Source organism: Strix uralensis, chromosome 3 (genome assembly GCF_047716275.1).
Source record: "Strix uralensis isolate ZFMK-TIS-50842 chromosome 3, bStrUra1, whole genome shotgun sequence".
NCBI classification, from domain to species: domain Eukaryota; kingdom Metazoa; phylum Chordata; class Aves; order Strigiformes; family Strigidae; genus Strix; species Strix uralensis.
Genome location: NC_133974.1, coordinates 62,915,078 through 62,930,474, shown reverse-complemented (window position 1 = coordinate 62,930,474; position 15,397 = coordinate 62,915,078). Strand labels below are relative to the sequence as shown.

The window sequence follows — 15,397 nt, the reverse complement described above, 5'->3', positions numbered from 1 at the left end:
ATCTAATTATGATGGTCTGTGCCTTCTGTTCAAAACATTAATGTTAAAAATTCTGTTTTTTAACTCCTACTTTACTGTCCTCTAAAAGTAATTGAAGAAAATTTAAATGAAGTAATGAAATATATAGAACTATACTTCTTAAAATCTGTTTACTAGTATAGGAATTCTTACACAAAGTTTCAACCTGGCGTGAATTTTTATGGCCAAGGAACAAACTTGAAGAAAGTAGCTTATAAAGGAAATGCTGACAGAACATGAACTATAGCTGTGCTACTACAATTACACCAGCATAAAGATGGTTGGAGTGTTGAAAATTTGTGAGTTAAAAATATAAATATAGAGTAGGGTGATGTAATGGTATAGAACAGGAAATAATGTTCCATTTAAACATTCATATACTCTGTTTAAAACTGTGGAAAACAGTAAAATTTTACTTGCTTTTAGGTACAAGTTAACTTCATGTTATAGTTGAATTTGTTAATGTAGCCAGCCACCTGACAAAAAATAGTAGCATACTTTTCAGAAGTTGTGTAATTGTATTGATGCTTTCAGTAAAATGGCTGATAATTTTGTATTTTATTATTAGAACTGAACTAACCTGCACAAATGAATTAACAGTATAATAGAAGACAATAAGAAATGCAAATAGTGCCAAGTTTGTTTCAAAATAAATATAGAAACACTATCAAAGCAATGATCATTATTTATTTATGATCATTAATTACTTATGTGGAGCTGCTTGTATGCCCTGTCAACTATTTACACAGATCCAGTTGCAGGATTGGAGCCTTCATTTGAATCTTTTGGCATCACAAACTAGGTATGGTTCAGCCAAATTTGTCCTAGTTCGCAAATATTCTTGAAGATGAACAATGAAATGTTCTGGTTCAATCTTAATTAAGCAGATCTATGTTAGGAAACTGTTCACTCAAGCCATCTCTGAATTGTGTAAAAAAAAAGTACAAATCCAGCTCTCCTGTTAATCTTGCAGAGAGAAAAATGAAGGTAAAATTTGATACATTTATAGGTTCATATGTTCCCTTTAGGATTCTAAGTTCTGCTGTGGGATTTGTTGTGGGATGAGGTTTTCTAATACCTTTATGAAGTATATGGGTTTGAGTCCAGATTTAGTAATACAAACTTCAGAATGTTTCTTCTGTTGGAGTCTGGGGATTTTTATTTTTTGCTGCTGTGTACTTCTGTGTGGGACAGTACCTTCTCTTGTATACCTGTTTGAAATGGTCTATAGGAAGTAGCGATTTAAATTGTATTTTATCATGTATGTTATGATGGTTTACGGTTGGACTCAATGATCTTAAGGGTCTTTTCCAACCTAAATGATTCTGTGATTTGATGTCAATTTATATTCAGCTGTTAGCTGGGGTGATACTTCCCAATACTTAATTATCTTTTAAATAATTTACTGAGGTATGTAATAATCTGTTTTTTGGAAAATGATTAACCATTCAAAGTGTCTTAATACACTGATGCCAAATTAAGATTCAGTTAGGAATCCTACAGTTGGTTCTTAAAATGGAGCTTTAGTAATGTCTTAAGGACGTAAGTCTTTTTGGACATTTTGGTTTATATCTTTACCTTCTCTGTATGTACAGACTTGCATGAAGAATAAAATGCCATTTTTGCTTGTGTAATTGCAGTCAGGATTGTATTGCAGTCCTCTAAACAATGAAAAACTTTGTTAAACTTCGACTTCTCTGGGTTGGGGAATATTTGAAAGAGGAGGTAATTTTCAGGTGTCTTGTTTCTGTACTGTTATACAAACTTCTAATTAGCAGCTATTGTATTAATGATTTTGCTCTTTAAATAGTATATTTGGCTGGTCACCTTTTAAACCAGAGTGGTGATCTGCAGCTTTGAGTAGGAAATTATCTATGCCATACGCTGTTCAGGTGATTGTGTAGTTTTATTCTCTCCTAGCTACAAACCAGGATAGTTTGCTTGGGGATGATGTTGTTTATTTCATGTCTGTCCATGCATTGTGTAAGCAGAATCATTAAGTGAAAGGAACGATGACATAATGCAATATTCAAAAATCGACTTTCCTTTCCGTTTTATTTTTGAAATATTGTAAGTTGACGCTGGGAGGTTACTATCCAATATTACTAGTGTTAACATGGTGAGGTACTTTAGGGGTGTGATTATTTTTTAGATATTTCTCATTGCAAGAGTGTGTGTTGACAACACTTGAGTGCAACTTCCTTGTTGAAACTTACTCCACTTTTTTAATGAGGAAAACTTGAGAATGTCCACCTAACTTGGTAGAAATAGAATCGGGCATAATACAAACAACAAGCTTTGAGTTTTTGTGTCTTGATAGCATATAGTTTTGGAAAATGGAAGTGGGGTGGGGGACTATAGTTCTGTCTTGTATTAATGACTTCAGATGTTTAACTTACACATTTTGAATTGGACTTTTGGAGACACCATTTACTCTTGCAGGGATATTGGGCTCTGCAGTTTGGTCTTCTGAATCCATTTCTTAAGTATAGATTTTTTTTTAAAATATTTTTGAGCTAAATGTTGTTCGCTTAAAATACTCAAAAACTATAGTAGCTTGCAGGTAGCCTTACCGACTTCTTAAAATACTTTTAGGGAACACTTCGAATGCTACCTGCCCACCTTCACCTCCCCTGCCCAAAAAAACCCTCAACCAACTGGAAAGCAAAAAACACAAGCCCAATTGAAGCTCTGATCCACTTAAAGTACTACTAGTCCATCAGAGGGCTGGTCTCAAGAAATTTTAATATCAAGTTGTCATGGTAGTGCTTTTTTTCCCCCTGTATTTCTTTATGGTTTAATAATGTTTTCAATTAGATTACGTATTTGTCAGATCTTTAAATATTATTTTCAGGGCAGAATGAAGAATATGTATTTATGTAGCCAAATTACAAAAATTTGAATAATGTTCTCTTTAGGAAAAAAGGATAGTGGTTTTGAGTGCTGTGTTTTTCCATATAAAATCCAAAACAGTGTTTGGGGTTTTTTTGTTGTTTGTTTTTGTTTTGTTTAAGCCATACCAAAACATGAATTCCTACTTATTTGTGAGGGGAATCAGCTCTCACCTATATTTTTATTCATCTCAGTGTATACTGAGATATTCTTTCAGTTACGAATAAACCAAGGCCCCAATCCTGCAAATTCTTATGCAGCACAGTATTTTATTCCTGACTGCTCCAAAACTATAGATACAAAATTTGTGCAAAAATGTATATTCACTGAAAACACAGAAAAAAAATGCCAGAAAATTAAATTAGTGAAGATAGAATGTGAAGTACTGCTATATATCTTATTGAAAATTGTTCTTAAAGCAACAAAAGCATGATTTTTAGAATAAAAGTATGAATCTATTTTTTTAATTTCCTGGCTCTTAAACTTTTCCCAATCTTAGAATTATTCAGAATAATGAAAATTCCTACTGGAAATTCTGGCTTTCTTTTTAACAGTAATATTTTCCTGTTATATTCTTTGAATAACTTTATTCTAAATTAATATAGCCTAACATGATTAGGCTTTTGGACATTAACCCAGTGCTTAGCAAACTATTAAATTTCAAGCCCTGTACGTAGTAGTTTTGCATGCTGGATTATAAACTAGTCTGTAGTGTTGCCTGTTGCACCCTGCTCTGCTTCATAATTAGTTGCTTTGGGAGGGGGAAAAAAACGAACCACAAAAAGCCCAGAGTATTCTCAGCTGGTGGTGTTAATACTGCTCTCTGTAAACCTGTAACGTGGTTGATCCGTAATAATGACATTATGTACTGGAAGAGAAGGTGAAACTGTAATCAGTGCTTTCTGTTTTAGTTAGAGGTTTGTGTTAAGCATGCTTCAAGAAAGCACAGCTGGAATTGTAGCTTTCTGCAGTTTTGAGCTGGCGAAGAGCATGCAACAGGGGATGCTGTTCACTATATTTTGTCAACTTTTCCCATTCTTGCATTTTATTTTTAATTGAAGAGAATCTCTTTTTTTTTTTTCATGGCAAAAGACTACCATCGATGAAGGTAGAACAAGCATCTCCTTTCAGCATCTCTCTTTCCTTTTATTATTTCTTTCTTGATTAATTAAAAGGGTTTTTTTAGGCTGCCTGGCTAGTAAGTCAAAGAACTCATCTAAGGTATCCCTAAAATGTTTTATGAGTATTTGGGCAATCTTTTAAAACTTTTTTACATACACCTTTTTGCCTCTAGAAAGGGATACTGCATTTTCATGATTAGTGTTTGAGCAGCTCAGTTCCTTTTCTTTTGTATCATTAAAGTAATAATGTTTTCTTTAAGGCTGCATTATGTTACAGGCATCAGGTATGGGGGGAAAAAAAAAATTAACCCTGAATAGAGATTGTAGTGAAACAGAGGTTATGTTATTTCCAAAGTGCTAGCACTGTCAGGAATAAGTTAAATTCCACACAACTTTTTGTCCTTAGAAATAGTACTTAGTATGAGTGTAGCTATATGAATGCAGGGTAATAAAAGGTTGTAGCACTAAAGAACTTGTGATATGTGACATTATACTTGATGGGCTTAAATTGAAGATTTATAATCTGAGTTCCAAATCACTGGTAGTGGGCCTGCTTTACATACATATGTGCTAACGTATCTAATGCATATATAATGTATTCCTTACTTGATCATTATTAAAAAACTTAAGGGAAGGTGTGTATTTTAAGTGATTTTGTGTTTCCATAGTTCACTGTAGAGATTGTGGCAGTCTCAATCTAACAGCTGAAGAGCTCATCACTCTGATATGTAATTTCTGTTCTATTCACAGTATGTAGAACATACCACTTTTATCAGATGAAAATGAAGTCTTTTTCATCTAGTCTTGTACCAGGTGGTGCTGCAGTAGGACAGCATCTGATCGTAGGGATATTAACCATGTGTTAATTCTGCTGCTAGTTGTAGGTTGTAGGTGAGCCCAAAATGAGAGTGAAAAAGAGAATAGTCATTAAACACCTATATTGTGTATTGAGATGTTTCCTCTGGGTTTGGTGGTATAGTTGATATATCTTTTTCTTTATGATGATTCGCACTTTTGAAATGTACTTAAAGGAGAAAAGAAGGGAAAAAAAACACCACCAACAAAACCCCTCAAAACAAACAAAAGAACCCCCACCAGTGTATTAAAAGAATGGACTTTGTTTTCCATGAATGCAAGATCAGAGAAATAACATTCTGCATGAATTTATTAAAAAACACAAACAAAACCCCCCGGTGTTATTTGTGCATTGATTGTGTTTTGGAACCGAGTAGGGAATTAGGTAACGTGTGATAAAAAGTAAAAGTCATTGGGACCTGTAACATAGTGCAGCTTTAATACACTGGCTTATCCTTAACTTAAGTTCAGACTTCATTTCATGCTTCCCAGCCTTCTGTCAAAATACTGTACTGTAACTGCAACTGTACAAGTTCTGAAGTTAATGGCAAGGCTTTTGGAATACTGTATCTGATCTCTGCCTTACAGCACAAGCAGCGCTGCCCTGTGCTGGAGGACCAGCTGGTGGATCTTGTGGTGTATGCCATGGAACGGTCTGAGACTGAAGAGAAGTTTGATGATGGTGGAACCAGTCAGCTTCTGTGGCAGCATCTCTCCAGCCAGCTCATTTTCTTTGTGCTCTTTCAGTTTGCAAGTTTTCCTCATATGGTCCTGTCACTCCATCAAAAGGTAAATTGTTTGTATCGCTCCCACGCGGTAAGAGAAATTTTAAAAACAAAACAAGTTTAAGAAATAAAAGGTCACTCACCCCTTCAGGAAGTACCTTATGTGTAAATTTTTGATTATTGTGCTCTGTGGAAGTAAGTCAAGTTCTCAAGTTACGTTGCTGTGAGCTAGGTCTGTTTCTAGAGTATTCAGTTACAGGATGTTACATTATATTTGGATTCAAAATGTGCTAATAACTAGAATAAGGAGATAAACTGGCATAATTCAGAACATCTGAGTACTGTGTTGTTGCATCCAATTTACAACCAAGCCTCAGAGTGAATGCCCGGTTCAGTTTGTGAGCTAAAGAAACATGCCATGTAAATGGATGCACGAACTTACAGTTTGTTTGTCTAATCAAAGCAATCTAATCAAAGATCTTTTGTCCAATTACAGTGACATTGGCAATCACAGTCCAAAGTTATTATTACTTCCTAATAATAATTCTGTTAAAACTGATATGCTTTCTAGTATTTACCCTTTTCTCTGGTGCTCAACACCTCTCTGAATTCTAAGGGTGGTGGTGCTAATCCTTCATAAGAAAGGAAAGGAAGGGTTACAGTAAGTCAGCAACATCCTGAGCTCTTTGCTGAGAGAAAGTATGGAGTTGATGGTAAGAAAGGAGTGTTCTTCTTCCTCACTGTAGGGTTATCTTGTGGCTGTTTAGATACAGTTTCTCACATGCACTACACATTGCTCCATCTTCATTTGTCCACAGTTTCATGTTACATCAAAATTTACTACGTATGTTATGTTTTACTTGTGATGGATTCTAGATCTCTGCTCTCTTTGGTATCATCAAATTAGTTTTACCAGGGCTGCATTCCTTTAATTACTGTTAATGAACCTTTGAGACAATAGGCACTATACAACGCAATTGCATAAATCTAATCGAAAACTAAAGCAAGCCAGATAAGAGTAGAGGTTAAGACTAGAGTACTGGTTATTAGAGAATTGCTGTTATGGATAAAGAATTTAAATAACAAAAAAATAAATCGTCATGAGTCCAGATGAAGCAAGCCCAAGTTGTTCTGGTTCAGAGGCTTTCTTTATAGGTAGAGTAAATATAAAACCTATGGCCTGCTTCTAGCAGTGGCAATACTTGTACTTGGCTACGGGTCTACAAGGTGACAGTTTAAGTCCAATATTTAAGAGTTGCTAATTTTTCAAAACAGTGATCCTCAAGAGCTAAATGTGTTTTAAATCTTACATTGTTGTGGTCCTCTGAGAGTCTGCTTCTGTGTAACAACTACTGTACCTGTTTGCCATCTTTCTGAAAACATGACGTGCATTTCTGCCTAAGTCCTCCTATGAAATTCCCAGTAATCTCTGCTGGAACTGTTTTAGTCTGCCCTTCTACTTTTATAGGAATCTTTGCAGTGATTTTTCTTCTGCATATAGTATTTGTCTGTTACTGAGTGTTTTTGACAGTTGGCAGGCCGTGGTCTCATTAAAGGAAGAGACCATCTCATGTGGGTGCTACTCCAGTTCATCTCTGGCAGCATCCAGAAGAATGCACTGGCTGACTTCCTCCCAGTTATGAAGCTTTTTGACCTGCTGTATCCTGAGAAAGAAGTAAGTCTTTTCTCTGAAATTAAGTTTTATTTTTAATTCAACTTAAGACCTTTATATGTCAATATTACAATCATTCTTGAGTCACTGTTACAGCAGTGTGCTGCATAGTTGGAGAGAGATGTTTCATAATGAAATGAAAATTTTCAGGATTTCCTAACTATGTTTCTTCAGTAACCATGTTTGTGCAGTGTTTTTAGGGGGGAAAAAAACCTTCTGTTAACTCCTCTCTTCTTTGACTTAGATTTGACTAAGGTTTTGAGGAGTTTGTTAAAGCACTGAGGATACTATTAAGGAATAATATGGAATTTTATTGTTACATCTGGGCTGTAACAGAATGATACTTTGAGAGACACTTTGAGGTGCAAAGAACTGAACAAGACACTTTAAATTTGTTTTATATTAATGGTTACTTAACGTTCATTCTGCCATAGCAAATCAAATCCTCTAGAATAAACGTTCCTGAGGAAGGGGAAGTTAGGGGAAGTTCTTAAACCTCCGTCATGACAGCACTGTCAGCATGAAGTCCTGATTGCTTTCTCTTATCATAGGGCACTCTACTTTGGGTCAGTAGATACATTAACACAAATGTGTGGTTTGCCAAACTGATACGTAGCAATTTTTCCCCCTCTTAATTTAGTTTGGACCCATAGAAATTCTGCAGTACAATTCATTTCATGAACTTGCAATTGCTTTTGTCAGCACAAAATATGGGAAAGCTGACGGGATTATTTTAACTGTAGTGATGGGCTCTGAGTTACACTTGTTTAAAGTGTTTGTGGGACTACATCATTTCTGAGGCTTCAATTTCATAGAATCATAGAATGGTTTGGGTTGGAAGAGACCTTAAAGGTCATCTAGTTTCATGGGCAGGGACACCCTTCACTAGACCAGGTTGCTCAAAGCACCATCCAACCTGTCCTTGAACACTTCCAGGGAGGGGGCAGCCACAACTTCTCTGGGCAACCTGTTTCAGTGTCTCACCACACTCACAGTAAAGAATTTCTTCCTTACATCTAATCTAAATCTACCCTCTTTCAGTTTAAAACCGTTACTCTTCATCCTATCCCTACACTCCCTGTTAAAGAGTCCCTCCCCATCTTTTCTGTAGCCCCCTTAAGTACTGGAAGGCTGCTATAAGGTCTCCCTGGAGCCTTCTCTTCTCCAGGTGAACAACCCAACTCTCTCAGCCTGTCCTCATAAGGGAGGTGCTCCAGCCCTCTGATCATCTTCATGGCCTCCTCTGGACCCCCTTGAGCAGCTCCATGTCCTTCTTATGTTGGGGGCCCCAGAGCTGGACACAGTACTCCAGGTGGGGTCTCACGAGAGTGGAGTAGAGGGGGAGAATCACCTCCCTTGACCTGCTGGTCACACCTCTCTTGATGCAGCCCAGGATACAGTTGGCTTTCTGTGCTGCAAGCACACATTGCTGGCTCATACTGAATTTTCCATCCACTAATACCCCCAAGTCCTTCTCCTCAGGGCTGCTCTCAATCCACTCTTCACTCAGCGTGTATTTATGCGTGATAGTGCCCCGACCCATGTGCAGGACCTTGCATGGGCCCACCTCTCAAACCTGTCCAGGTCCCTCTGGATGGCACATGCCTTCCCTCCAGTGTGTCAACCGCACCACACAGCTTCGTGTCATTGGCAAACTTGCTGAGGGTGCACTCAATCCCACTGTCCATGTTGCCAACAGAGCTGTTAAATAGCACTGGTTCCAATACCTACCCCTGAGGAATGGCACTTGTCACTGCTCTTCACTTGGACTTTGAGCAAGTCTTGAGTGTGACCATCCAGCCATCATCAAATCCATATCTCTCCAGTTTAGGGACAAGGATGTCATGTGGGACATTGTCAAAAGCTTTGCACAAGTCCAGGTAGATGACATCAGTTCTCTTCCCTTACCCACCAGCGCTGTAACCTCATCATTGAACAAGTTTGTCAGGCATGATTTGCCCTTAGTGAAGCCATGTTGGCTGTCACCAATCACCTCCTTATTTTCCATGTCCCCTAGCATATTCTCCAGGAGGATCCGCTCCATGATCTTGCTGGGCACAGAGATGAGACTGACTGGCCTGTAGTTCCATGGGTCTTCTTTATTTCCCTTTTTAAAAATGGGGGTTATTGTTTCCCCTTTTCCAGTCAGGGGGAACTTCACTGGACTGCCACGACTTCCAAATATGATGGATGGTGGCTTAGCCACTTCATCCACCAGTTCCCTCAGGACCCTCGAATGCATATCATCAGGTCTCATGGACTTGTACACCTCCAGGTTCCTTAGATGTTTTCAAACCTGATCTTCTTCTACAGTGGATGGTTCTTCATTCTCCCCAGTCCCCACCTTTGCCTTCTGCAGCTTGGGCAGTGTGGCTGGAGCGCTTGCCGGTGAAGTCTTAGGCAAAGAAGTCATTGAGTACCTCAGCCTTCTCCATATCCTGGGTGACCAAGTCTCCCTTTTCCTTATGAAGAGGGTCTCATATTTTCCCTAGTCTTCCTTTTATCACTGACATACCTGTAAAAGGTTTTCCTGTTGCCCTTGACATCCCTGACCAGATTTAGTTCTGTCAGGGCTTTGGCCTTCCTAACCTGATCCCTGGCTACTCGGACAGTTTCTTTGTATTCCTCCCAGGCTACCTGTCCCTGCTTCCACCCTCTGCAGGCTTCCTTTTTATGTTTGAGCTTGTTCAGGAGCACCTTGTTCATCCATGCAGGCCTCCTGGCAGTCTTACCTTTCACAAGCAGTTTAAATGTTATGTATGGCTGTTGCTCTTAAGAGGATCTGTCCTGCTATTCCCTTGATTATGCAGTGCTGCTGTCTCATTTGTACTATCAGTGGTGCTTATGCAGTAGTAACTGTACCAAAGGGAAAGAAATGCAGATGTTGGCAAAAGGAGAGAGCCAGAGTGCCTTTTCCAATGGCAGTAATATACCTGAGTCTGTAGCCAAAACCTTTTGAATTTTGGGGTGTATCTCTTCCTTTTCATAGGAAGTGTATTAATCTTTAAGCGTAATGGTGATGCTAGACAAGTTAGATATTTCAGAAAATATTGGTGAATCGCTGAGTACCTACTATGGAAGCATGTACCATAATTGATTTCTGAATAATGTGTAACTGTGAGGCTGAGAGTCAAAGTCTATGCTTTGTAACTATATATGTCTTGAATTTGTATACTCTTGAGTATGAACGTCCATTTGCTGAGGTCTTAAAACTGGTTTGGCTTTTTTTCAGAATAGTTACTGAGGTCCAGGTCTCTTCCGGAGCTCTTGATTTAAAATTGCATACACACATGAGGGTAGAATCTGTTCTTTAAAAATGTCGCTTATCGTATTGCAAGTCAGAAAAAGAAAAATAACCTTGTGAATGCTGGCTAAGTTGTTTTCTGTACATTAATGCATGCAATATGTCACATTCATATGTTCTTTCTTTAGTGTATTCCTGTACCTGATATTAACAAACCCCAGTCAACTCATGCTTTTGCAATGACCTGTATTTGGATTCATCTGAATCGGAAGGCCCATAGTGACAACTCCAAGTTACAGATTCCCATTCCTCATTCTCTTAAACATCACCATGAGTGAGTTTTGGGGGTTTTATGTTTTGATTTGTCTCTGGACATAATGGAATAGAAAGCTCCAAGTCTGTATTCAAAATGTATTGTGTGATGGGATGCTGTATAAGGTTTATCAAAGGAATGAGCTCAAAGTCATTCTAAAAGAAAGAGCTCAAAGTCAAAATATTTCATAAAAAGTGAAATGTTGTTATCATACAGCTAATGGAAATAATATATTGCTTCTTAGATGAATATATCTTTTTTACTGATGGAGAATCTGAAAGCAAATTGACTTTTTTTTTTTTAATTATGCTGTGGTTTGGAAAGTGTGGATAAGCAGTACATTGGGTTAAGTTTTGTCCGGAAAGGTAGTTTTGAAGTGTATTTTTCTCCTGAGGTGTTTCTCTGATGCAGGAACATCATAACACAGCAAAACTGTGGCATAAGATGTAGTCATTTTGTTGTGACACAATAAATACTTTATTTTTTTCTACTATTTTACAATAGATTTTTGACTGGGATTATTGTGACTGTAATCCCATCCCAGAACACATGTGTATTTAATGTTTAATCTCTTCGGCACACAGGTTTTTGCAACAGAGTTTAAGAAATAAAAACTTACAGATGAATGACTACAAGATTGCCTTGTTGTGCAATGCTTATTCAACGAATTCAGAGTGTTTCACTTTGCCAATGGGTGTACTAGTAGAAACTATTTATGGAAATGGCAGCATGAGGATACCTCTTCCAGGGACTAACTGCATGGCATCAGGGTCTATTACCCCGTTGCCAATGAATCTCTTGGACTCACTTACAGTTCATGCCAAAATGAGGTACAGTATGCAGCTAGCTTTTTTTAAATTTTAAACTTGTAAATCTGTGTGTAACTAATTATCATCAGGAAAGCTTTCCTGTGTCTGGACATGTCAGGTATAGACCTGTTGATTTACTTAATAAATTTCTTAACTTTCAAGTCCTTCTTTTTGACTGAAAAATGCTTTCTTTCTTTCCTCAGTCTGATTCATAGCATAGCTACAAGGGTAATTAAGTTGGCTCACGCAAAATCTAGTGTGGCCTTGGCTCCTGCTCTTGTGGAAACCTATAGTCGCCTGTTGGTTTATATGGAAATAGAGTCCTTGGGCATCAAAGGCTTTATCAGTAAGAAAAAAACCCTTTTTTTTTCCTTTTCCTTTTGTTCAGTAGCATTTTCTTTTAATGCAACTAGAGACTGTAGTAAAAATGAAAATCTGATGATGCAGCATGTTGAATACATGTATAAATTATTTTAATATAAAAGAAATTATAATAGTTATCCTACTGCTGCAGTAAATTTCAGATGGGTGTGCTGCTGTCCCTTTATGCCATCACTTGTATGGTCAGGACCTTCCTAGTTACGCTGCATTGTGCAAAAATATGCTTAATGGAAAATCGTAAGCAAAGTTACTTAGACGCACATGATATTTAATTGCAGTCGTTAAAATAATTTGCATGTCTGTTGTATACATTCATTCAAAAGATTATTGAGCTCTACACATTTACAGCCTCTTTAGACAGCGCTTGCACACGCAGTCTTTGGAGGTAATACAGTTTTCAAATCAAGTATCTGACTTGAAGCTAAATATAAGTGTCTATCCACAATGTATTCTGTAGTTGTATTTTAAAGTGTAATCACTTGGAAAACTTACTTTACAAACTCTTTTTCACAAGGTCAGCTCCTGCCAACAGTGTTCAAATCTCACGCATGGGGAATTCTGCACACTCTGCTAGAAATGTTTAGCTATCGGATGCATCACATCCAGCCTCATTACAGAGTCCAGCTGCTCAGCCATCTTCATTCCTTGGCTGCTGTGCCGCAGACTAATCAGAACCAGCTTCATCTGTGGTAAGTGATGGTTACCGTGTTTAACCACAGTCGCAGATTCCTTCTTCATCATGTGTAGAAAGCTGTGTGAGAACTATGTTTTAAATGGGACATAAGTGCTTCCCAGTCTTAGTTCTGTGGCTAAATTGTTTTGTGGTATCTCAGCAGGTCACGTTTCAGAAATACAGTTAAACGTCAGTTGTAGTATTCTGCAGAGTTGCGTGCGGCAGCCTGTTGCGCAGACATGGCAGCAGGGTCACAGGTCGAAACACAGGAATGCGCAACAGAACTGTTGTGTCAGGGAGTGTTGGACAACTGCTGAGCTCCTTGCACTGGAGATAAAGGGCAATGCCTGCTACTTGTAGTTACAGTGACTGGCTCGTCTGCCGGTGGGACTGCACTTGCTTACTCCTGTAGAGGATGTTTCATTCCATTACAAGAGTTAAGTTGGTTCCACTTAGTTCTTTAGTGAAGTTAATTTTCAGTCAGATCAGGGAAATAATCTGATTCACTCTGCAGCTGTAAAGGAGTTGGCACAAAGCTATGGTGGCTCTATGTGAACCTGAGAGTGGAGAAGAAAGTGTCACTTCTATTGTATGGCACGTGTATTATATCAGCGTAAGCCACACATAAAACAACAGCAAATTTGGATACAAGAAAGATGGAAAAGGTGGTTAAAGAAGCTCTAGAGTTGATATGCAGATAATTCTAGGGAAAAGCTTTGAGTTTAACTTGCTGTTTAAAAAAGTTGAAGGGTATGAGAATCAGTATGTAGAATCTGGGGTTTGCTGTAGAATAGTTGGGGAAAAGAATGTCCATTCACTCTTAAGAGTAGAATACTTCTTGTGGGGGTATGTGAGTGAGACAGAGCAACCTTGTTATTATCAGTTCTTATTAAGGAAGTCTAATTACAAAGTAATTTCTTAGTCCAAATTCAAATTGCTCAGTTGCTTATCCTTTATCAAGAGTAAAGAGAACATGTGAAGTCAAGTTTCTTCTTAATTCAAGGTCTTGCTCTTTTTATTCACCGAAACCTTGTTTTGTCATCTTAGTCTGTGAAATACAGATGTTAAAAGTCACTCGATAAGCATTGCATGCAACTAGACTGGAGTAAACTAACCTATGGCTTTGGCATTTCAAAGACATAGTGTTATAAAAGTCTTTTCAATTACTTCAACCTATCTGGTGTGAAAAGCACTTTGAACGAGAGCACGGGAAAATAAAGTGCGTATAAAGTGCAAATCAAAAGCAGTACTTCCTCATTTCTTTAATAAGGACAATTTAGTTCTGTCTGCTTAAAGGTGATGATTGGCTTTGAAACTTCCCATGCATTATTCATAGGTGTTTTATTCTTTTTTTGAATATATTTATTTATCCATGTATCCTTGTTTAGACAAAGATGTTTAAAAGATAACAAAAGGGGGGGCTCTAAATTGGAGAGACTAGAGGTGCTTTTTCAGGGGCTCTGCACCTGGAATTTTCACTAAATCAACTTTTGAGAGCTTTACTTGAAAATACAGTACTTAAATAGTTGATAACAAGTTTATTAAACAGTGGAAAAAGCAAACTTTTCCAAAATATTAAGAACGTCACTTTCAAAACAAATGTTTTTGTATTATTTGAAGTAGAAAAATAGGTATTTTTTGAATCTTAGAAGCAGTAGTATAAGCACTATTTGCTAACTGGACTGTTTCCCTCTTTTAGTGTTGAGAGTACTGCTCTAAGGCTAATCACAGCTTTGGGCAGCTCAGAAGTCCAACCACAGTTTACACGATTCCTCAGTGATCCCAAAACAGTTCTTTCGGCAGAGTCAGAAGAGCTCAACAGGGCTTTGATCTTAACTCTAGCAAGGGCAACACATGTGACAGGTAATAGCTGTACTGTGAGATAACGTGTAAGTGAAAGCTGCAATCAAGTCATTTCTGTAAAATACTGTTTAATAGAATATCCTGGAAATGACCCAGTCCTAAGACACTTCTGGTTTTGAAAAAAGTGTAATTTTAATTTCCAACTACTTGTTCTTAGGCAAAAGACTATTATTAAAGCAGTACATTGTTTAAAAGTTTGGTTTTATACAGAGATACAGTGTGACTAGGTTTTTTTACTGTTTTATTTTCAGTTTCATTATTTTAAATTTGAATGTTTGGACTGATTACTGATACATGCCATTTAAAAAAAACATGGGATGTTCACAGCAAGTATGTTCCTCATGTGAAAGCCACTCCCTTTACAGCTTACCTTTAAGACCAAGTGGTGTGTGGTTTGGGTTTGCTTTCTTGGGGAAGGGAGAGGGAGAAGCTTTTATTGTGTATTTTAATGTTTTAACAATGCGCAATGACATGTGTCAGGTCTTTGTTAGCTTTGAGGGGGATGTTTTCTCTATCCGTTTTTATGGTTCTAGTCTGGAGACTTGCTGGAGAGTTACAACAACTGATTTCACAAAAACTGGTGGAGGTAGTTTGAAAGGGAAAGCACTTCTTTGTGTTAGGTTTTTTATTTTTTAACCTTTGCTCAACCTTTAATGTTAAATCAACACTGGGGTTGGGGGGATGAGGCTTGTGGGTTTTTTCTACAGCTTAGTTGGGAAAGGTACTGCTGAGCAGCCTTTTTAAAGCAATATAAAATGGAATCTGGCAATTTCATCATCATTATCTTCATGATTTTTTTTAAGTCTAATCAGTTAATCAGCAAAAGCTTGT

At 37.6% G+C, this 15,397-nt stretch overlaps 1 protein-coding gene across 7 annotated transcripts in view; it reads left to right on the top strand.

Moving 5' to 3' along the window:
* Positions 1-15,397, top strand: part of MED23 (mediator complex subunit 23) — a 42,823-nt gene that overhangs the window by 12,749 nt on the left and 14,677 nt on the right. For 6 of the 7 annotated variants that reach the window (XM_074862526.1, XM_074862522.1, XM_074862525.1 and 3 more), the window contains 7 exons: positions 5,475-5,675; positions 7,143-7,286; positions 10,716-10,861; positions 11,425-11,670; positions 11,853-11,995; positions 12,545-12,719; positions 14,403-14,566. In XM_074862526.1, coding sequence (XP_074718627.1) covers positions 5,475-5,675; positions 7,143-7,286; positions 10,716-10,861; positions 11,425-11,670; positions 11,853-11,995; positions 12,545-12,719; positions 14,403-14,566 — 1,219 coding nt within the window. The remainder of the gene's footprint in view (positions 1-5,474; positions 5,676-7,142; positions 7,287-10,715; positions 10,862-11,424; positions 11,671-11,852; positions 11,996-12,544; positions 12,720-14,402; positions 14,567-15,397) is intronic. The other variant, XM_074862524.1, reaches the window with a different exon arrangement.